Here is a 24,176-nt window from a genome sequence, read left to right on the forward strand (position 1 = left end):
TGTAAGGAATGTAATTCTCGCCTTATCTGTAAGTGTCAAGATCCTGTTAAGGAAAAAGTAATTTTACATATTTGAATGTGTTTTACATGTAGATGAACCACATAATGCATGGTGAAAATTACCTTTCACATTTCAAGCTTTACCTTTACTCAAACTGGTGATCTGTCAAGCCCTCATTAGTACAGCTTTATACAATATTTACTTGCTTTTCTAGGTAGCAGAAAATATAATTTCTTTAGTACTATAATCATATGAGAACAAAGCATTCAATTGCAATTTTGCATTTATTTAGGAAATAGTTTGCACATAATCAAAGTCCAACTGCAAAAAAATTCTCCCTGAATTACAAAAGCCAACGAGATTGACGCACTATACCACAACAAGGAAAGTGGTTTGTGAGGTCGGACATAAGGCAAATCATCCTGAAGGGCAAGTTGCAGTGTGCAGCAGAATCACGTCACACAAACGAGGGCAACTTTAGTGTTGCTTTCTTCTGAAGGAACAACCTGTGAACAAAGCGTATGTTGTGAATTTTGCTTTATCTACAAGATACCAAAATGCACTGACTTAAGCCGTCATTATGGCAAATCTCTTCAGTGGGGTATGTCTCCAAGATGTAGCCGAGATTAAATTCTAAATGGCTTCATAACAGACCATGGAGTATTGGCAGCAGCCTCATGTCAGGTACAACCAGATGTAAATTCATGTTACTGTACAGACATGCTACATGCATTCAGAGCAAATAATAGTAACTAATACACTGTGACATATAAAAATAAAATGGATTTTTTGAAAGCAATAAAAAAAAAAGGTATAAATAAAAAACACACTGATAGGAGGTTCATATATTTGCTTACAATGTGTAATTTTCAAATGGCGTAACTATATTTTGCTCTCCCTAAGTGATATTCATATGGTCTTTTGTAATAGATAGAACGTTCTGTTTGTACCACAATCAAGCAGTTTATATAATGCTTCTGGCTTAGAGTTTTCTCAGCAGTTGGAAGCACCATGCCTAAAATATAAACAGAGAGGTTTGCCATTTTCCCTACTCTGGTCTCCCTATGTCATTAGATTGTTCATCAGTGCTCCTCACAGTGGCTGTAAGAGGAAACTTTGCATGATTATAGCAATGTGTGACTCAATGAACCGTAGCATTTATTTATTTCCTTCTATTTGCAGATAACTTATCCCATACTGGTCTATAAAAAGTACCTTCGAGTATTGTTTTCATTTATTTTTATATACCGTATGTCCTCACAGACATTACCACAGACTTGTCTGTTAGTGCATGTAAGCACATACTCTTACACTAGGGGCACAGTGTCAGATTATCTGGGTCTTACTATTATGATACATGTTACTTTCCTTTTCCTTAATTTCTTTATTTGTCCAAGTATGTCAACCCAAACCAATGAGGTATCCCGAGGTGGTATACATTTCACCAGCATGAAAATGGGACTTTAACAAAGGCAATAAGTGACTACAATGCTTTTTGCAAAATCGTATCATCTAGCACTGTACTTACTACGATCAACTGCCAGGAACTGGCGCTCTGTCTGTTGCTATCAACTGCCCACAGCCAGGAACTAGCACAGTACCTGTATCCTCCACCTGACCCAAGCCAAAAAGTAGCACAGTACCTGTATCCTCCACCTGACCCAAGCCAAAAAGTGGCATAGTACCTGTATCCTCCACCTGCCCAAGCCAAAAACTAGCAAAGTACCTGTATCCTCCACCTGACCCAAGCCAAAAACTAGCAAAGTACCTGTATCCTCCACCTGACCCAAGCCAAAAAGTAGCACAGTACCTGTATCCTCCACCTGCCCAAGCCAAAAAGTAGCAAAGTACCTGTATCCTCCACCTGACCCAAGCCAAAAAGTAGCACAGTACCTGTATCCTCCAACTGCCTGGAGCCAATAATTAGCATTTTTCAGCTTGCATTGGCACCAACATACTCAAAGACTATTACACTACATTTTTTATATATATATATATATATATATATATATATATATATATATTGAAGAACCGCACACACTTCGTAGTGATTAAAAGGGTGCAAGGTCAAATATGCAATGTACACATATCTAAAAAAGAAAGAGACACACCAGCACTAAGTCATCAATTGCAAAAATCTCAAAATATATCGATATACTTATATACTTTAAGAGGCTGCCTCTTGACAACGGGATTACCAAAACAGCTGTTGGGGCACAGCATGGCCCACGGAATGCTCAGACGCACGGTCCTGAAATTGTAGTTCTCTGTCTGACGTTAAGTATACTGATTATATGAAGCGGTTTACCGATGTTTCTGCTCTTTTTATGGCACATTAAACTGTTTTGATATTTTTGCATTTGATGACGGAGTGCTGGTCTGTCTCTTGTTTTTTGAGATGATATGTGTGTGTGTATATATCTCTATATATATATTAGGGATGTGCAGGCTCGGATAGGTTCGAGTTTGCACGTTGAGTTCGGATTTTTCCCTCCAAAAAAACGGAACTCAGAAAGAGGCTAAACGTCATCTTACATGATGACGTTTAGCCTCTTTCTGAGTTCCGTTTTTTTGGAGGGAAAAATCCGAACTCAACGTGCAAACTCGAACCTATCCGAGCCTGCACATCCCTAATATATATATATATATATATATATATCTCTCACATGTTTCCCCTACCTCATGGGTAGCAATTCCATTGAATATGATAGCCGCAAAAGTGTTGTCGGCGCTTTCCGGCCACCAGCATTACCAATTTTGCCTCAGAGCCACATATTTCAGGAAATTGAGTGCATGCTTTAGTTTGTAAACTCATTTCAGCAGTTATCTTTACTATGGTGCTTTAAAAATAAAACATGGCTAAGAATTACAAAAAATACATGACATACTAATATGTGTGCATAAAATTTCAACTTTTCTAAAACAATGTTCAGGGTGAAAAATAAGAGTTATGGTATAACATACCTTTGTTAACTCTTTTTTTTCGAGGTCCATAGGGTCCACAAGAATTAACTTGGGTATGTGGTTGGAGTGATCCAGGCACCAAACAGATAAAAGCTTTAGCTCCCAGGATGCACTGGGTCCTCCTCCATATATACATAGCAGGCACTTAGGGCCTGATTCAGAGCCGCTCGTAAGCGGGCGCTCGTTCACTCCGAGCGATGTTCGCACATCTGCGCATGCGTATGAGTCGTAATGCGCATGCGCCAACCAGTCATTGCGGTCGGAAATCAAGCGCTCGCAAAATAGCGAGTGCCTGCTAATTTGAGTGACAGGATGAGGCGTTTGTGGGTGGTAACAGGGGAAGGTGCTTGAAAACGGGGAGTGGTGATCCGAACGCAGGCGTGCCAAAACGGGCGTTTTAAGGGTGTGCATAATTAACAAAGCAGCGTCATCGACCACGTTACTTGGTTGTTTCTTAGCCTGAACTGTTCGCATGATTGCGGTAGGAAAATCCTACCACAAGCACTGCGAGCAGTTCAGATGCCTTTCGATGTACTCGATTAATCAAATAAATAGCGGAGATGACGTAGGATGCGAGCGGCCAGGGGGCGTCTTTACAAAATAGCGAGCGCATATTTCGTTTGCTCGCTCAGACAGAGGAGTCAACAGACTGCAAAGAGCGAGCGCTCAATTTAAATAGCCGGTCCCTTTTTCTGAACGAGCGAGCGCAAATAGCGTCCGGCTCTGAATCAGGCCCTTAGTTTGTTACCAAGCCCAAGGCAGGAGAAGGAAGGACAATTGTACACCAGAAACACTCTAAGAAGAAGAGGGAATATTTGAAATACAAAAGAAAAAAGAGATTACCCAATAACACCAGGTGCTTTAGGGTGGGTGCCCTGTGGACCTCGAAAAAAAAGTTAAAAGGTATGTTATACCATAACTCTTATTTTCTTCTTCGGGTTCCATAGGATCCACAGGAATTACCTTGGGGATGTCCCAAAGCAATTCCCTTAAGGGTGGGGACGCTCCTGTTTAGCAAAAAGGAGAATCCGGCGCCCAAAGGAAGCATCCTGAGAGGCGTAAAATTTGAGAAAAGTGTGGACGGAAGACCACATGGCTGCCTTGCACAACTGTTAAGCAGAGGCACCACGACGAAACGCCCACGATGGTCCCACAGAACGAGTAGAATGTGCTTTGTTTGGAACAGAGAGATCAGCTTATGTGTAAGCCTGAGAAATAGTCATTACAAAGCCATCTAGTCAGAGTCCGTTTGTTAGCAGGCCAGCTTCGCTTATAACAGCCATACAACACAAAAAGAGAATCCGATTTCCTAAAGGAGTTGGTACGATCCACATAGATACATAGGGCACACATTGACATGAAAGCGAGATACTACCTTAGGAAGGTAACCCACTCTGGTACGAAGAACATCTCTATCCTGATGAAAAATCAAAAAGGGAGAGCGACAAGAAAGCACCGCCAAATCAGAGACCCTGCGGGCAGAGGAGATAGCAAGAAGAAAAACTGTCTTTACTGTCACCACTTGAGGTCTACTGATTTCACGGGTTCAAATAGGGGACCCTGTAGAGCCCTGAGAACCAAAGACAAATCCCACGGTGTTACCGGAGGGACAAAGGGAGGCTGAACCCTCAGAATACCCTGAAAAAATGTCCTAACATCAGGCAGCGTGGCAATCCTTTGCTGAAACCAAACAGAGTGCAGATGCCTGAACTCTCAGGGTGGCCAGGCGGAGACCCCGGTCTAACCCAGCCTGGAGAAAAGCAAGCACTCGTGAGACCCTAAAAACTTCAAGATCATATTTTCTCTGACTACACCACTGAAAATACGAGTGCCAAATTCTGTAATAGATGCGGGCAGAGGAAGGCTTCCGTGCCCTAAGCATAGTCTGAATTACAGAAGAGCCACGCCGTCAAAGATAGATGGGGAAGGTCTGGATGAAGGCAGGGACCCTGTGTTAACAGGTCCAGCCTTAGAGAAAGAGGCCATGAGTGTCTATGGAAACACTCTGAAGGTCGGTGAACCAATGGCGTCTGGGCCAAGCAGGGGCTATCAGTATTACTGTGTCGCCCTGCTGCTTGAATTTCCTCATGACCCTTGGGAGGAGGGCGATCAGAGGAAAGAGATACGCTAGCTTGAAGTCCCACTTCATTTTAGAGCGTCTACAAAATCAGCTGAGGAATCCCTGGTTCTGGAGCCGTACCTGAGGACCTTGTGGTTGTGGCCTGAGGCCAACCTCCTGGTAGTCCCCATTTGTCCATTAGGATCTGAAAGACATCCGGATGAAGAGCCCAGTCCCTGGCGTGTATATCCTGATGACTTAGGAAGTCCGCTTCCCAGTTGAGGACTCCTGGTATGAATACTGCCGTGATTGCTGGAAGATGACATTCTGCCCAGACCAGAATGTTTGTCACTTCCGTCATGGCTGCCAGACTTCGAGTACCTCCCTGATGATTGAGATACAGTAGGCTACTGCGGTCGCGTTGTTGGACTGTATCTGGACAAGCCTGCCCTTCAGTATAACCTGTGCCTGAACGAGTGCCCTGAATACTGCATGAAGTTCCAGGATGTTTATGGATAGGTGACCCTCCTTGGTCGTACATCTTCCCTGAAAAGTGTGACGACCCGTCACTGCGCCCCATCCACATAGGCTGGCATCCATGGTAAGGAGCACCCAAGCTGGAATCCAGAAGAGGCGACCCCTGCTCAGACGAAACGTCTGCAGCCACCATGAGAGGGAAAGCCGAACCTCTGGAGAAAGACTGATCGTCTGTGACTTTTATTAACTGGTACTCCCCGCTCCAACGGGAGAGGATTAGCTGTTGCAGTGGTTTGGGGTGGAACCAGGGGCGTATCTATAATGGGTGCGGGGAACACAGGCCCATGGGTCCAGGGGGGCCCCGCACCGCACACCCAGCACCCATAATCTTACTTACCTCTCTGGAGTCCCACGTCGGCACAGGTGGCCGGCGCTGTAAAACGACTGGAAAATAGCCGTGGCGGACATTTTCTCGTCGTTTGCACATGCGCAGTACAGGGAAAATGGCCGCCGCGGCCATTTTCCCGGTGACCTGTGCATACACTATAGACTCTGGGCACACTCTAGTGCCCAGAGTCTATAACTCCGGCGCTGGCAGCGCACAGCTCAGTGCGCTGCCGGGCGGAGAGGAGGGGGCCCATGCAGGAGACTGCACACGGGCCCCCTCCTCTCTAGAAACGCCCGAGTGGAAATAAGCATATACCATCATGTCGAAGGTGGACACCATGGGCACCTGCATTGCCGAGTGGATAGACACCGTCTGATTGCGGAGAACTCTGCAAACCCACAATGGGCCACAATCTTGTCTCCTGGCAGAAATATACTTTGTGCCAGAGAATCCAGAAGAGCACCTAAATGCACCATCTGCTGAGCTGGAGAAAGCAACAACTTTTTCCAATTTATGATCCAGCCGTGTCTGTGTAGGCAGGCAATCGTCAGTCTGAGATGATGTTGTAATACATCTGAAGACTGTGCCAATACCAGGAGGTCGTCCAAGTATGGCAGTATTCTGACTCCCTGAGGCCTGAGGTAGGCCGTCATCACTGCCGTTATTTTGGTAAAAACCCGTGGGGCTGTTGATAAACCAAAAGGCAGCACCTGAAATTGGAAATGTTGCAGCAGGTGTCATTGGCACATGCAGATACGCATCCTGAATGTCCAAGGACACCATAAAATCAACAATTGACCGAAAAGTATCTATACGAAACTTGGGCATTCGGATAAATCTGTTGAGACCTTTCAGATTCTGAATAGGCCGGTGGAACCCATTGGGTTTCTGGATCAAAAATAGTTTGGAATAGTAACCCTTTCTTTGTTGATCCAACGGAACTGGGATTATCACCCCTGAACCCAGCAGGGAACAAATGGCCTGCTGGAGGACTATGCCCTTGGCAGAGTCCGAGGGAGGAGGAGTGCAAAAAAACCTTTGCGGGGGACTCTTCCAGAAAGGGCGTGTCCTCGAGAAACCACTTCTCGGACCCAAGAGTCTATTGTTGTCTGATGCCAGGTACCTGAAAACTGAAGAAGTCTGCCTCCCACGCTGGGATTCCCCAGGGGGGAGGCCCGCCACATCAAGATGAGGGTTTGTCATCTGACTTGGAAGCAGGACGTCTGATTGCCTAAGATCTCTTAGTTTGCAGTCCCCTACGAGAACTTATTTGTCTACAAGGAAGACTGACCTTTCGCTTTTCCTCGCGGGCGAAAGGCTCAAAATGACGACTGCTTAGGTCTAGGGGTAGTCGTTGAAGGTAAACCAGCCGCTTTAGAAGCTGCCAGAGTAGCCACAATCTTATCCAATTCTGTGCCAAACAGTATGCCTCCCTTAAAGGGCAGGGATTCCAGAGCCTTCTTGGAACCTGCATCTGCTTTCCAGGCCCTTAACCATAGGGCTCTGCGAGCAACAACTGAAGCAGCTGATGCCTTAGAAGCCAGAATACCGGCGTCTAATGCCGCCTCACCCAAATAGGAGGCTGCCTCCTTGATATAGGAGATAATCGTCAGTTGCTCCCTGGAAGCCTCTGGAAGAGTATTTTCCAGTGCCCCTGACCAATCCTCAATGGCCTTAGACACCCAAGCCGTGGCCATGGCTGGGAGGGTAACAGCTCCTGACAGAGAAAAAACCGCCTTGAGACAGGCTTCAAGTCTTCTATCTATGGGATCGTTAATGGAGGATGCAGATGGTATAGGCAAGGTGGCGCTCTTAACCAGATGTGCCACATGAGCATCCACAGTAGGCAGAACTTTCCATTTAGCACATTTGCCAGTTGGGAGGGGGTATAAAGCTGTAACTTTCTTCGTAACATTGAATAGTCTATCAGGAGAACGCCATGCTTCCACCATAAGTTCAGAGAGTTGCTCAGATTTGGGAAACTCAGCCTTAACGACCTTCTGGCACTTGAACACTGGGCCTTCCTAGGTTCTGGTTCTTCAATATCTATGTTTGATAGTTTTGACCTCCCTAATTAAGGAGGGAACATCCACTGCTGCCAGGTGGTCCTCCTCTCCTGAGAGGAGCCCTGTACCTCTTCAAAATCATCTGAAGATGCATCAGAATATACAGGCTGGAAGGACTGATAGGAAGAAGCCGACCACCTTCTGGTTTTAGGTACTATCGACCTGCCTGCTTGCAGCATTTGCTGTCACGCAGCAAGGGACGGAGCCATACTCTGGCTTGAGTGGGCATAAACATCCATCCAGGACGTATGCATAGGAGGCATAAACATAGCAGGTTGTAGCTGCTGAAGGTACCCCATATCAGGGGTTGGTATTGATAAACGGTTCACAACCTGCACCATAATATGAGAAAAGGAAGCCCAAGGGAGTTCCTGCACAGAAGCTGGTAGGCTGGAATGATGTGGTGGCTCATTATAACAGCGAGCACACAATCCATCCTGTATGAAATCCTGAGGGAACAAGCCCGCCTGACAAGCCATACATGAAACCAGCACAGGGGCTTTAGCCTCCTTTTCTTCTTATCTCTAGATATAATACAATACAATGTTATGCAAAATACAATGTGACATTATTCACCACCAAAACAACCCACACACCTGTAGCAGAGGGTTATGAGGAGAAATAGCAATGATAGTTATAACTGACAGTTATTCAGGAATAAAAAAAAAGGCAGTATAACACACAGCAGAACTTACATAAGTCACGTACAATGCAATGATAGATATATATATATATCTATTAGGGATGTGCAGGCTCGGATAGGTTCGAGTTTGCACGTTGAGTTCGGATTTGTCCCTCCAAAAAAACGGAACTCAGAAAGAGGCTAAACGTCATCTTACATGGACGAACATCATCATTCCTGGACAAAAGTCCAGGAATGATGATGTTCGTCCATGTAAGATGACGTTTAGCCTCTTTCTGAGTTCCGTTTTTTTGGAGGGAAAAATCCGAACCTATCCGAGCCTGCACATCCCTAATATATATATTATATATATATATATATATATGCAATAGGCTCTTAGTCAACTACAAAAAGCACAAAAGCTTAGTAGGATATTGAGCTCTGTATAACCTGGCCACCAAAGGAGAGGTATACATGGAGACTGCCGAAGGTGCGGGGAACCACCTTACCTGCATCCCCATGTCTCCGACTGCAGTCCTGGGCCCACTGGTGTTGCGGCGCCGGCAGGGGTAGTTGGAGCAGCAGCATGGGTGTCCATACGGATGCCCAGCGCTGCTTACTCATAAAAAAAAAAAAAGGTTGGGACTGCCTAAGCGGTTCCTTGTTACAAGGTGCACTGATCCTGCACACACACAAAAAAAAAAAAGTGCCTGTAGCCAGGGGAGGGGTATTTATGGAGGAGGACCCAGTGCATCCTGGGAGTTAAAGCTTTTAACTGTTTGGTGCCTGGATCACTCCAACCACATACCCCAAGGTAATTCCTGTGGACCCTATGGAACCTGAGAGAAATAGTCTTTATACCAGAAATAGCAAAATCTCTATGTTTCAAAATCTGTCATTTCCACATATATCCATATTTGTATATCCTCAATAGGACTGGGTCCACTTGACCACACAAAGAACACTTTTTATCATTTTACATATAACAGCCATACAAATCAAAGAGGAAAAGTGAAAAACTAAAATGGACAGAGGGATGAGAGAGAAAAAGGAAGAGAAAGGGGGTTGAGGTGAGTATGGGGACACTATTCCCATTACTTGTCACTGCAGAGAAGAGAGCACTAGCATACTGGCCACATATAAATAACAGCAGCCCCAAATTATATCACCAGAAAACAAGTCTGGAACCTGGAAAACTACGTGCACACAAACAATCCATCAGCTCTTTGTTCACCCAAAAGAGCCTTGACAAAATAGGATTTTTGGTACTCACCATAAAAAGTGTTACTTTTGATCCACCTGGGAGACATTGCTCACCATAGGGTGTAGAGGGCGCTGTGAGGAGTCGGCACATCTACACTTGTTTGGAAGCTGACCCTTCCCCTCTACGTCCCATAAACCCCATCGGAACTAACAGGAATTAGTCAAACTTTATAAAGCTCTAAAAAGAGAGCTCATTAAACAAACAGTCAAGCATACTACACATAACCAAAGAGTTAAGAAACATGTAGTAGACAACAACAAGAAGGGGAGAGAATGTAGTGTCTCCAAGATGGATCAAAAGAAAATTATTTAATGGTGAATACCAAAAATCCTATTTTCTCTTACATCCAATCTCGGGGACATTGCTCAACATGGGGACGTTCCAAATCTGCCCCATAGGAGGATACGCCCAGCCATCACAGCGTGCATAACTTTGCACCCAAAGCTGGCGTCGTTAGCTATAAACACATTCAATTTATAAAATTTTGTAAATGTATTAACAGAAGACCAGATGGCTGCTTTGCATAACTGCTCTACTGATGCACCATGCCGCCCAAGAGGTGCTCACTGAACTGGTCGAATCAGCTATAGTACGCTCTGGAAAAGGAACGTTCCAAACCTACGTCTGACATATCCATTGTGCCACAGACATCTTGGATGCAGGCCAACCTCTTTTGTTCACCACCAACAAAATGAAAAGACTATCCGTTTTTTGCATGGAAGCGGAGCGATCAACATAAACCCGTAAGGCTCACAACATGCAGCAAGGACAAGTCATCATCTTCACCTTACAAGGCAGAAATAACAATTGCCTGAATTAAATAAAAATCAGGATTTTGGTACTTACCGATAAATCCCTTTCTCCGATTCCACAGGGGACACTGGAGTTCAAGACAGTGGGGTATAGACGGTGGTAGAGTAGAGCCTGGCACTTTAAATAATTTAGAAGTGTGACTGGCTCCTCCCCTTCTATGCCCCATCAGCCCCAGTTTAAGAACTGAGCCCGAGAGGAGACGGAAGACAATAGGAAAATGAGAAGGAGAGGACCACAGAACGGAACAATACCGACTGAAGGAGAACAGAGGAACTCACTGCAGGGAACACATGCAGTCACACAACCATATAACGAACCAAACAACACAGCAGGTACGCAGCGCTGGGCGGGCGTCCAGTGTCCCCTGTGGAATCGGAGAAAGGGATTTATCGGTAAGTACCAAAATCCTGATTTCTCCTTCATCCACTAGGGGACACTGGAGTTCAAGACAGTGGGGACGTCCCAGAGCCAACCTCCCGGGTGGGAAGCGCGGAGAACTCGCCGACCCTTTGGCAAACCCGAAAACCAGGAGCGCCAAGAACTGTAGGCCCAATGGAAAGGCAAGAGCTGAGGATCAAGTGTCGCAGAGGAGACAAGCAGAACTCCCTGCTAAACAGCGAAAGAATTCCACAACTTACAGCGTAATTCGAACGTAATAACGGCTAATGTAAGCTCAGCTGAAAACAGACCCAGGCCAAACTAGAGTCGAACATAGGAAGCTGTATAATTCACAGACAGCAGCAACCCAGCACTGCTGGACAGAATTCATATAGATATACGTATATAATACCAATCTACAGATACAGAGCTGATCCTGTCCACAGACTCCTAATAAGGAGTATACAACGAGGCAAAAGTCAAACCCGAACAATCGCCGAGGCCCAAGTACTACCAGGTTGACAACCAGCGAAAGGGTTAAACCATAGAAGTTCTCAACAATGGAGATCCCGCTGGGTATGATGCAGAGGCGGCTGTGAAAGTATTGAAAACACAATTCCTTTCAGAGGGTCAGACCGCAGTACAACCACTCTGAAACAGAGGGATCAAACAGCAACTGAAACCCTGCTAAAGTGAAAATAAAGATAAAAATACTAAGTGTGGGCTGGAGCTCAGCCCTATGTGACCGGCTCTCTCGGGCACATTCTAAAAACTGGGGCTGATGGGGCATAGAGGGGGAGGAGCCAGTCACACTTCTAAATTATTTAAAGTGCCAGGCTCTATTCTACCACCGTCTATACCCCACTGTCTTGAACTCCAGTGTCCCCTAGTGGATGAAGGAGAAATAAGATAAAACCTTGGGCTGAAAAGACAATGTAGGCCTCAGAACATCCCTATCCTGGTGAAAAAGCTGCAGCACCAACACACATCTTGCAGAAGAAATGGCCAGTAGGAAAGCAAGCTTCCATGTGAGATTAACTCAACAGTATCAAGAGGCTCAAAAGGAGGTTTTAACAACATCAAATTAAGATCCCTAGGCGGCACATAAGGGAGGTGAACATGTAACACCTCCTGAAGAAAAGTCTGGACTTCGGGAATAGAGGACAACTTCATCTAAAAGAAAATAGAGCTGAAACCTGTACCTCTTCTAATGAAGCCAACTTTTAAGACTTTGTCCAGTCTATCCTGCAAAAATAACAAAAGGCAAAAATGCCGAAGTACGAACCCGCCTCACTTTGCACCATATATATATAAGTTGTGTCCACACTCTCGTCTATCATCATATTTTGCTGGGGTGACCAACCCATAAGGAACCCATCAGTACCTTAATAACAAGAAAAAATTAGGGGTGCACTCACCAGTCTTTTTGAAAAGTTTTCTTTATTCCATAAAAGATATTACAGCATGCAGGATCAACATTTCGGTCCACTGCTTGGACCTTTGTCAAGATACAAAGGTCCAAGCAGAGGACCGAAACGTTGATCCTGCATATGCTGTAATATCTGTTATGGAATAAAGAAAACTTTTGAAAAAGACTGGTGAGTGCACCCCTTTTTTTTTTCTTCTCTCTCTCTCTCTCCAGAACCCCCCCCCCCTCCCCCCAGAATGGGACCTTGGCTGAGCAGTCACCACAGACCTTCTTCTGCCAATAGGACGGCTTCAGCATACCAAGCCCTCTGAGGCCAATCCAGACCCACCAGGAGGATGACAGTCTTTTCTGCCTTGATTTTCTTGAGAACCCGAGGAATCAGAGGGAAGAGATACACCAGCCGGAATGGCCATGGTGCGGTTAAGGTGTCCACCAGATATGCCTGAGGCTCTCAGGTCAGAGCCATATACTGCTGTACTTTGTGGTTTAGCCATGAAGCCATTAAGTCAACCTCTGGCAGCCCCCAGTGCTGCACTAGCTTTGCGAAGGACCATTTTCCTGCATTAACGGCATGCCTCTGAGGAAATCCGCTTACCAGTTCTGTACTCCTGGGATGAACACCGCCATTATACCTGGAACATACGTCTCTGCCCAACGGAATATCCAGGCAGTCTCTGCCATTTCCAACACACTGCGGGTACCCCCCTTGGTGGTTTACATATGCCACGGTCGTGGCATTTTGGATAAATGTGTAAGGGTCTGCCTTGAAGATAGCTTTGATCAGAGATATTGGCATTTGTGGTTACAATAGTCCATGCCTCAACTGACCGAAGTTGCCCCTGACTGCGATTACTTCTAGACAGCCACCAAAGTAGGGACTGGTGAGTCGCTGGGGACAGTCTGAAGTACTGAGTCTCCAGACGAGGATTTGATCTGGATACATGGTCAAGCAACTGAGCCTGAAAAGTCCATGAATAGAAACGCAAGTAGGGAACCCCCTCGAAACAGGACACCATCCTCCCTAATAAGCGCATGCATTGGAGTACTGACACCTTTCTGCAAGCCAGTATTGCCAACACCTGTTGGTGCACTGCAGAGATAGTCTTCAGGCAGGAAGACCTGGAAGGCCCTGGTGTCGAACAGAAGGCTCAGAAACACCAGGTGCTGCAGAGGAACCAGATGAGATATAGGTTAATTGATTATCCATCGGTGAGCATCCAATGTTTCTATTGTCAAAAGAAGATGGCCCTGCAGAAATAAAGCAGACTTCACCTTGATCAGGAGTTAGTCGAGGCATGGAATGACAGTCACCCCTTTTGACCGCAGAAGGGCTGCCATTACCGCCATGATCTTGGTAAAGACTACGAGCCCTGTGGCCAACCCGAAGGACAGTGCTCTTAACTGAATATGGTCCTCCCTACTGCAAAAAGGAGATGGTTGTGATGGCCAAATGGAGACATGCAAGTGAGTTTTTGACATATATAGACACCAGAAACTCGTCTCGCTCTATTGCAGCAATCACAGATCAAAGATATTCATTGTGGAATATTGGTATGGATTAAGAGACTTTAGATTCATAATAGGCCGAAAAGACATATCTAGCTTCTGAACTAGAAAATTTTTGAATAAAAACCCAGGCCGTTTTGTTCCTCTGGTACTGTAACAATAACAACTGACTGCAGTAACCTGTGAATGGCCCCTTGCAGAGGCAGGCGTCTGACCCTGTCGTTTGGAAGGGGAGTTAAAAAGAAACGACTGACAGGATGACCCAAAAGGTCTAAAATATAGCCTCTTTCCATAATACCACCTATCCATCGGTCTGTGGAAACAATAAGCCACTGGTCCCAGAAATTGAGCAGACGGGACCCCATCCCAGACCAGTCCTGATGGGGAAGGACCCCGTCAGTCTGGCTGTTTGTCAGCAGTCTTTGATCCTGAGCATTTACCACGCCCTGGCTTCCTACTTCCTTGGTAACTTCCACAGGAGCCACCAGAATATGTTCTGGAAGGGCCCCTCTAGATCTCACAGAGGAGCGAAAGCGCAGACTCTATGGCTTGGATGCTCTCACAGGAAGGAAGGACAGATTTGTTAAACTATGAAACAAAACACTGAACCTTCAAACAGCAATGGCTCAAGTGCCTTTTTAAGCTGGGTACACATGTAAAGATTTTCTGTCCAACCATCCAACTAGTTGATTGGTTGGAATGAAAATCTGGTAACGTATGGGAGTAACTGATGATCAGCAATTTGATCCTAAATACCAGAAAACAGATGAAACTGGTCGTCAGACAAGTTGTTAAATGTTTGATCTAAACAATTTGTTCAAACAACAGTTTTTGTCCATTTTTCGATGTTTGGTAGCAAATTGCTGATTGTCATTTGCTTTCATACCTTACCAGATTTTCATTCCAACCAATCAACTAGTTGGATGGTTGGACAGAACATCTTTACATGTGTATGCAGCATTAGACTCCATGTTAGCCTCCAAACTCTTGAGGTAATTTAGTATGGCATTTGGAACAGGTGTAGTACACCACAGAGTACCTAGCAACTTTGGCCTTGGAACGTTTTTTCAGACCTAACCAAAGAAATACAGACACACTAACATTCCATACACAATGAGAAAAACAGCAAAGCTCAAATTCTAATACAGAATTTAGGAAAACCAAAACCATCTCTGAAACGTACAGGACAGAGAGAGCCAGACAGAAGTTCCAGCTAGAGATAAATAATGCAATGTTCAATCACAGACAGGAGAACACCAGCACACACAGAGCATAAATGTATTATCAGTCTCTGTACCCTCTTCACTAAGATAGTGGATATAAAGAGTTCTGTATGAAATAAAGAAACACTAAACTAGCTGATGAATTTATGCAGCTCCCCATAGCAGCAGAAACACTAGCAGTAGCACCTGCAGCAGCAGTGTTTTCCCTGCACTCATCTATCAATATCTGCCTTTAGAAACAAGCAGCAGAGAGGCTAATTAGTATAACTATAAGCCCCTATGCATATTCCCATCAGAGAGAGTTCTTGCACCCATGCTGCGGGGACTGACCGGGACAGTGGGGGTCAGGCACAGTGTAAGACTCCCACTGTCCTCCCCTGAGGCTCCTTCTAGTATTTAAACTGCCGGCATACAGTGGAGGGGGAGACCGCTGCATGCCCTATCTGAATCACTGTAAGAGAGAAGGGGCTGTGCTGTGGAGGTCATCCACGAGTCCCGGCACGCGGTTTTACTCTCCGCTGCAGTTCTGGGGCCAGCTGCATCTGCCTGGAGGTGCCTAATCTTTCAAAAACAATAAAATAAAATAATAAGACCAGGAAACCTCCATCCTGGGGACCCAGAGAAAACAGGCAGGGGCAGCAGAACAGAGCGCACTTTGCCCATACCTGCCCCCTCCAGCTAAGTTATTTTAAAGAACTCCCGATACAAAAAAAATATGTAAAAACCGCCAGCACTTAAGCATAAAAATAAAACTCACGAAGCTGCTCCTGCAGCAAGCCGAAGTTAGTGCCTACTCCACAGACATCTAAAGTAGTCTGACTCCTGTTAGCACCAGGGGCTTATGGGATGTAGATGGGAGGGGTCAGCTTACACACAAGTGTAGTTTGATGTGCTGACTCCTCACAGCGCCTTCTACACAACCCTCATAGTGTGCTGTGTCTCCCAGATTGGATGTAAGAGAAATAATAAACAAAAACACAAAAAGAATACAGCACTCTGAAATAATAAGAAACAAAGTCTAAAAATTAGGGCAACAAGCATCTGCCATATCTATCTAGAGACCTAGGCATGCTAATTCACTTTAGAATAATATATGTATCAAGCTCCAGTTATTACACTACAGTTACCTTCTGTAAGTCTGGCTTTTCCACCTGTGGGCTGGCACAGAACAGTAGAGCAACCTACACAAAGGACAACCGTTTGTGCATGGCTGAAAACTGTAGTAATCTTATAGCAGCCTGGAAAGAAAGCATAAAAAGATAAATTGTATGTTCCGAGCATGACCCAGCAAAGTATAATACAAGATGTGTTGTGCAAACAAATTAACAGCAATATTGATGAATATATAATAAATCAGAAGTCTGTCAGAACTGAAAATAAGAGAAAACCATTGTTCTGCAAATCACTTTAAATCAATTGACGACATGTAGAATCCATCTGAGGAAACTTCGGTCAGTCCTCTGCCACATAGCTTTCCTTTTGGTAACCAGTTATGAACATTACACTACCAATACCAGTTTGTATTTCATTATAAGGAACATTTAAATTTGATATAGGGTTATTCTTTTAGTGCCAGCAACCACACAATTTTATGTTGTTATGAGAAGACTGCACAGTGCTAAAAGAATATATATATAAAAAAAATATTCATTCCGATATCGGCTTAAATTACATGGATTTCATTTGCCGACCGCCCGTACAGACCTGCCGATGGACAGATATGTCTGCAGACATATCTGTCCATCGGCTGTGCAGAACAGCCAATGCGATATGTCGGTGAACACCGGCGTTCACCGACATATCGCGGGTACACACTGCCCGATAAGCAGATACATTGGCCGATCTGTCAGTGTGTACCCAACTTTACTCTATAAATTGACTCCTTTCAGATATTTACAAGCAGATTCAATTTTAGCAAAGTAATGGGTGATTAAAAGATTTTTATTTTCTATTTCAACTGGGATGGGATTGAATCACAGACTCTGAAAATAGACAACATACATACTGACCTTCATAATAGTTCATGTATGTGTGTGAATTACTGTAATGTGTACATTAAATTTCTGGACATCTTAATGCTGTATTATAGACTAAAGAGAAAAATAAAACAAGTGATCTTACCTGGGCATTTAACATCCATGAAGTAGGAGTTTGGGCTCTGGACTAACCGCTTTTTTTTATGCCTCGTCTTTTCCTCATCCGAGGATGGATGCAGCAAATCTTTAGCCAACTGAAATTAAGTAAAAATATAACTAGGCTTTCCACTGATGAATGTCATTGGTAGGATCAAGATCATACCATGCCGATGATGTGCACAGCAAACACCAGAAATGAATATACAGTAAATGTGGTGCTGCTCTGAGGCAGCAAGCTAGAGAAACATTAGCACAATGCAAGAGTTTACTTACCATGCTCTGTTTTAGATTATTAGGATATGTGAAAAAGGAACTCACACAGTATGAGACCTGTCTAGTAGTGTTATACCGAAGGAAAATATATGACTAAATGCATTGGCTGACCTGTGTATTACTTCGATGCCAGGTTTCACATAGCTTTATTAACAAAAATAATCAACCTTTGCACTCACCTCCACTGATTTGTTACTATCTTGGTTGGAATTAACACTTTGTACTGGAACACAATCAGTATTGCAATTTGCATGTGACATATTCAGAAGTGAATGGTACACTATAAATGACTCACTAATTTGGTTACATTGAAACGATATCCATGTAATGACTGCATACAAATGACTACAATTCAGTGTCAATTATAGATAAACGCTAATGCGGGCCATACACTGTCTGATGGCACCGTGCGAGGCGACAGGAGATCAGACGTCCGACATATCGGGCAGTCCCCACACACTGTGCCCGACATGCCGGCTCCCCCCTCCCGCATAGCGCTGCATGGGATCGCACATCGTATCCCGATTGACTGATCCTGCAGTAAGATCAAGGGGTGCGACGTACGACCCCACGGGAACAAGCTTTGTCCAATATCATGGCCATACATGGTGCGATATAGCAGCCAAATAGTACCAATCCCTCGGATCGGCTGCTTTATCGCACCGTGTATGGCCCGCATTACTCTGCTAATATTCTATTATACAGCCATGGCCAAAAATTTTGAGAATGACACAAGTATTGGTTTTCACAAAGTTTGCTGCTTCAGTGTTTTTAGACCTTTTTGTCAGATGTTACTATGGTATACTGAAGTAAAATAACAAGCATTTCATAAGTGTCAAAGGCTTTTATTGACTATTACATTAAGTTTATGCAAAAAGTCAATATTTGCAGTGTTGACCCTTCTTTATCAAGACCTCTGCAATTCACCCTGGCATGCTGTCAATCACCTTCTGGGCCACATACTGACTGATGGCCGCCAATTCTTGCCTAATCAATTCTTGGAGTTTGTCAGAATTTGTGGGTTTTTGTTTGTCCACCCGCCTCTTGAGGATTGACCACAAATTCTCAATGGGATTAAGGTCTGGGGAGTTTCCTGGCCATGGACCCAAAATTTCAATGTTTTGTTCCCCGATCCACTTAGTTATCACTTTTGCCTTATGGCAAGGTGCTCCATCATGCTGGAAATGGCATTGTTCGTCTCCAAACTGTTCTTGGATGCTTGGGAGAAGTTGCTCTTGGAGGATGTTTTGGTACCATTCTTTATTCATGGCTGTGTTCCTAGGCAATATTGTGAGTGAGCCCACTCCCTTGGATGAGTAGCAACCCCACACATGAATGGTCTCAGGATGCTTTACTGTTGGCATGACACAGGACTGATGGTAGCGCTCACTCCTTCTCCAGACAAGCGTTTTTCCAGATGCACCAAACAATCTGAAAGGGGTTTCATCAGAGAAAATAACTTTACCCCAATCCTCAGCAGTCCACTCCCTGTACCTTTTGCAGAATATCAGTCTGTCCCTGATGTTTTTCCTGGAGAGAAGTGGCTTTTTTGCTGCCTTACTTGACACCAGGCCATACTCCAAAAGTCTTTGCATCAGTGTGTGTGAAAATGCACTCACACCTGCTTGCTGCCATTCCTGAGCAAGCTCTGCACTGGTGGTGCCCAGATCCCGCAGCTGAATCAACTTTAGGAGACGGTCCTGGCGCTTGCTGGACGTTCTTGGGCGCCCTGAAGCCACTTTCATAACTATTGAACCTCTCTCCTTGAAGTTCTTGATGATCCGATAAAAGATTGATTTAGGTGCAATCTTACTAGCAGCAATATCCTTGGTGAAGCCCTTTTTGTGCAAAGCAATGATGACTGCACGTGTTTCCTTGCAGATAACCATGGTTAACAGAGGAAGAACAATGATTTCAAGCTCCACCCTCCTTTTAAAGCTTCCAGTTGGGTTATTCTAACGCAATCAGCATGACAGAGTGATCTCCAGCCTTGTCACTCTCACCTGTGTTAACGAGAGAATCAATGGTCCTTTTGTGGCAGGGCTGAAATGCAGTGGAAATCTGTTTGGGATTAAGGCCCTCATTCAGAGCCGTACGCTCTGAGCAGAGCGCACGCTCTGAATGAGGGCCACCCTCCATAATTATGGAGCGTCCTCCTGGACGCTCGTATAGCTGTGGGTCACCACCCACAGCCTATACGAGCGTGCAGTTTGATGGCCGCAATGGTCTTGACCATCGCCACTGCGAGCCGGAGCCTGCGGTTGAGGTTTTCAACGGCAAGGCCCGGAGTGATTTTCTATCAGAGCCAAAATCACTCCCACTGACATCACTAGTGATGTCAGTGGGCCGGCTTCTGACGGTAGGCGTTCCCTTGGGAATGCTCCCGTCAGGGAGGCACGCCCCCAGCACGCCCACCAAAGGGGGCGTGCTGTCAATCAACATCGACAGCACGCCCCCTTTGATCAGACACAACGAGCGAAGGAAAGTCCTTCGCTCGGCGCGTCTGGCGCATGCGCACGACGGAGCTCCTGCCGTCGTGCGCATGCGCAGTGCACAACATCGACCCACTTGCGAGCGGACAGCCGCTTGCGAGTGGGTCTGAATCAGGCCCTAAGTTCATGGTCATGGCAAAGAGGGAGTTTGCAATTAATTGCAATTCACCTTATCACTCTCCATGACATTCTGGAGTATATGCAAATTGACATCATAAAAACTGAAGCAGCAAACTTTGTGAAAATCAATACTTGTGTCATTCTCAAAACTTTTGGCCATGGCTGTACATACATATGTTCTATTACACTTATCAACACTCATATTTAGTGTTCACTCTAGGTCCAGCGTCGGCACCCGCAGGTTGTTTTAGCGGGATGCTGCCAAGGGGGGCAGGGCACATTCTGCCCTTTTGAAATCGGGCCGGGTGCAGCGCCCCACAAAACAGCCTAGAGGGAATACTACATTTTATTGCCAATCATTAGGGCAGAATCGGCATCACTTTGTGATGCCGATTCCGAATATGACATTGGTTTAGATAGATTGGCTCTAAAACTGGGTTCACACTAGGATGACAGGTCGGCCATTCGCCAGACCTATCTGACGATTGGTAAGTGCATACACTCTTACCAATCATCTGCCCGATGTGTAGGGCTTGATGTCACAACTGGGCGGGCATTTAAATTGCCAGCCCAGTTGAGCTGTCACTCATCTGCAAGTCCCTGCAGCATGTGTACGGGCGATCGGCGGTTCGCCCGTACACCCCAGCAGATGACCTATATCTCTTTCAGATATATCGCCCATCTGCTGTGCTGCAGGGCCGATCCGATATGTCTGAACAATGTCATGGGGTGGGAAGCCCAGCACCTCTGTAAGTGCTGGGCACGCCCTCAAGTGTGACAAATTGGGGGCGTGTCACAATTACACACCCCCTTCCCAGGCAGCCCCGCCTCTTTTTCAGAGACTCTGTGCCCGTTCCCACAAATACACACACACACACACACATTATATATATATATATATATATATATATTTATACACACACTAATGTACACGCTAATATATATAAGTGTGCATTGTGATAGAAGCACTGGAGAAGTCTGGGATGGCATATATGTGTGTCCCAGATTCCTTTCATGTGTTTTAAAAAATCCCAGGAAAAGTCTGTTATGCCAAACAGACCAGAAGTGTCGGCTTTTGGTAAAAGCCGGATAATGGCTCCTGGGGCTGTGGATGTGAGAAGAGAGGGAGGGCTCTGTCCACAGGCCATTCCAGGTGTTGGGCCTTTCAGTCTGAGATCAGGCTGATTAGTAGTTGCACCTGGAAGTGGCTCAGATAAGCTGTGTTAGGTTTTGGTTCAGTGTCTCACATACGCTGGAAGAACAGACACTGAGGTTTGTTCAGAGAGCCTGTGTTATTTGGAAGTGCTGTGTTTGTGGTAAGGCAGTAGGCCCTGCCACTTGTAGAGAGGGAATAGCCTCTCTAGCTAGTGCCCAGATGGGCTAGGATTTATTTTTATGTTTTGTTTATATTGCACAATAAAACTGGTTCAGACCAGCTTGCACGAAAATCCCTGGACTGGTGTGCTGTTTCCCGGCTGCTGTGCATAAGGAGGTGTCCATCCACCCCAGGAGAGGGACCCCCTACCCCGACTATATCACAGTTTGTGTCTGTGTGTGTATATATATACACACACACACGCAGTGCAGAGATGGGGCATTAGGCATGGACATCGGAAGCCCAGCATTGAAAGGTTGCCGGGCTTCTGACATGAAATCCTGCGATGCGATGGCAACTAGCCATCACATCGCAACCATTAAATAGTATTTCGGGTGAAGATCACGGTGGGATCGTGCCCAGCAGCTGGGCTGTCCCCAGACTGCCCCCTCCCTTACACTGAGAATAGATGCAGTACATATGCGCACGTCATCTATTCTCCTGCTGCTCTGCTATATAAAACAGCGATGTGTGCTCCCCCTCCGCAGCCAGCCATAGGAAAGCTGCATCCGATGGCTAGCAACCCGGTATAGACCCAGTACAACCCCATATATTCTTGTCAGATACATTTCTACAAATTGAACAGCCTTTCTTGGCTTTGACAGATTGAAAGTACAGTAAAGGTTATTGTAAATAACAGGTATTCAAAGCAACTACCTCAGTGCCAAATTTACATAGCTTCATGTGTAATTTGGAACATCCAACCATTACTCAGACCTTAGTCCAGTGACATACCACGTATCCTGGGGTGCTCACTTGCAGCCCCCAATATTGTTTGTTTTGTTATAGTTTACAGATATGTGCCTACTTCAATTAATAACTATATGAATTTAACTTACTACTGAAGTTATGAGTAATGTGCAGCCCTTTTAAGGGTAGAGGCCCTCATACACGGTGCGATAAAGCCGATCTGACTGATTGGTACGATTTGTGTCGGACCGAGCGCGCACCCATGGGGTCGTACATTGCCCCCCCCTGATCTTACTGCAGGTTCAGTTAATCAGGGGATGCGATGTGCGATGCCATGCAGCGCTATGCGGGAGGAGGCATATCGGGCGGTCGGCCACCCGATTGCACCATGTGTGGGGACCGCCTGATATGTTGGACGCCGGATCCCCCGCCGCGTCGCACCGTGTATGGCCACCATTAGAGGGTCACCCAATGTGGCTCCTAAATCTTACAAGCATGCACACAGACTTACCAGAATACACCTTATAATGCAAGAAGCTCGTTCAAACATAAAATAGCCTTTTCCCGAATCATTATACATAAAAAAAAAAAAGGAGGAGAGATAAGTGTAGCCAATCTAATAATATTTATTATAGATGGGCCACCAATAAGTTTGGAGATGGCCTCTAATATATTTTTTACAGATATCCTCATACTGATGAAATTAAATTACTCAGGGATTTACGAATTAAAGTATTTTTTTTGCAGCTATGACCTATTACTCTATTGTACAGAGTAGGAGGATGCGAGATCCTAGAATACCCAAATCTCTTTAAAGAGGTCTCGGGCTCTCGGCTAAAATCGCCTTCTGCAACCTCCTATCGGTTGGTATAGGTATGAAGATGTGAGCCTGTCACTGTGTTGGAACGATATGGTGACTCGCCTCTCACTAGGACACCCTTACTTTACCTACACGGCACACACTACAATTTTGAACCCTTAACTTTGCAAACTGCCAATAATAAGAACCCCAAATGCAGGCGGCCTTGGTGGACGGCAAATAGGCCAGGCAGCAGCAGAACAATGCTATCTGCCTGCAGCACAGACATGTGGGGGACGATCACACTGTTCGCCACGTGAATTGCTGAGGTGGGCACAGCACGCGACTGTCTAGCATGACATCACTCAATGTAATCTGTGTCTTTTATCGCTAATCCATATCCCATTTGGATCATAGGATCATAAGAACACGGCGGCGGCGGGCCCGCACTCATGGCACGTGTCGCATCACCCCCCACTGAGACCCACACGCTGTCACTCACAGGCATGATTGTCCCTCGTGGGATTCCAATTAGAACAGAAGAACACACGCACACTCCACGCAGCACTCTCCACAATGTCCAGTTCCGGGCAGGTGGGTGGAGAAAGGTATGGGGGGGAGTAGTTTTAGTAAAGCTAATGGCGGCCATTTTTGTTTTGGGCACCACCTACGATATAGTGAGCAGGTGGAGGTGGAGGAGCTGTCGCTGAGCTGTCAACCTAGCCAGTATGCTGTCAACGAAAAAAACCAACAACAAACAGCTGCTGGTTATTATGAAGACAGGTCCCTTTCTTCGTTTACAACAACAATAACTATGGGCACTGGTGTGTTTGTGGATGAAATGGTATTATATTAATGCTTGGATTCTTATCCTCATGTAATAAAGGGTGATCCTATTTCCCCTTCATCTAAATGATACGGACATGACATCGAGTGAGGGCGGAAGTGCGGTTCCATGCTCTGACAGCGCTGTTATTTTGTCTCAGCTGTAGGATCTGGGCTGGCCACCAATGGTAGAAATTTGGAAGCTCGCCACGCTTCAGGCACGGTGGCTTGCTTCACCAAATAAAGATTAATATTCCCACTCTATGGGCCTGATTCAG

The 24,176-nt window shown here is 45.4% G+C and overlaps 1 protein-coding gene across 1 annotated transcript; it reads right to left on the minus strand.

The window, feature by feature from the left end:
- Positions 1-265: 265 nt before the first annotated feature.
- Positions 266-23,684, minus strand: RPS27L (ribosomal protein S27 like). Its single transcript, XM_088446490.1, has 4 exons — positions 23,576-23,684; positions 17,311-17,419; positions 16,317-16,427; positions 266-506 (listed from the first exon to the last, which is right to left on the minus strand). The coding sequence occupies exons 1-4, from the start codon at positions 23,579-23,581 to the stop codon at positions 478-480; spliced, it is 255 nt and encodes an 84-aa protein (XP_088302616.1). The 5' UTR covers positions 23,582-23,684; the 3' UTR covers positions 266-477.
- Positions 23,685-24,176: the final 492 nt, after the last annotated feature.

This window comes from Taudactylus pleione, unplaced genomic scaffold, assembly GCF_031769625.1.
Source record: "Taudactylus pleione unplaced genomic scaffold, aTauple2 ptg000019l, whole genome shotgun sequence".
Classification (NCBI taxonomy): Eukaryota; Metazoa; Chordata; class Amphibia; order Anura; family Myobatrachidae; genus Taudactylus; species Taudactylus pleione.

What these genes read in the sequence shown, in the direction of transcription:
- RPS27L (XM_088446490.1), bottom strand. An exon ending in CATGGATGTTAAATGCCCAG is followed by an intron (nt 16,428 to 17,310) that starts GTAAGATCACTT and finishes CTTTCTTTCCAG; the next exon opens with GCTGCTATAAGATTACTACA. An exon ending in AAAAGCCAGACTTACAGAAG is followed by an intron (nt 507 to 16,316) that starts GTAACTGTAGTG and finishes CTTTGTTCACAG; the next exon opens with GTTGTTCCTTCAGAAGAAAG.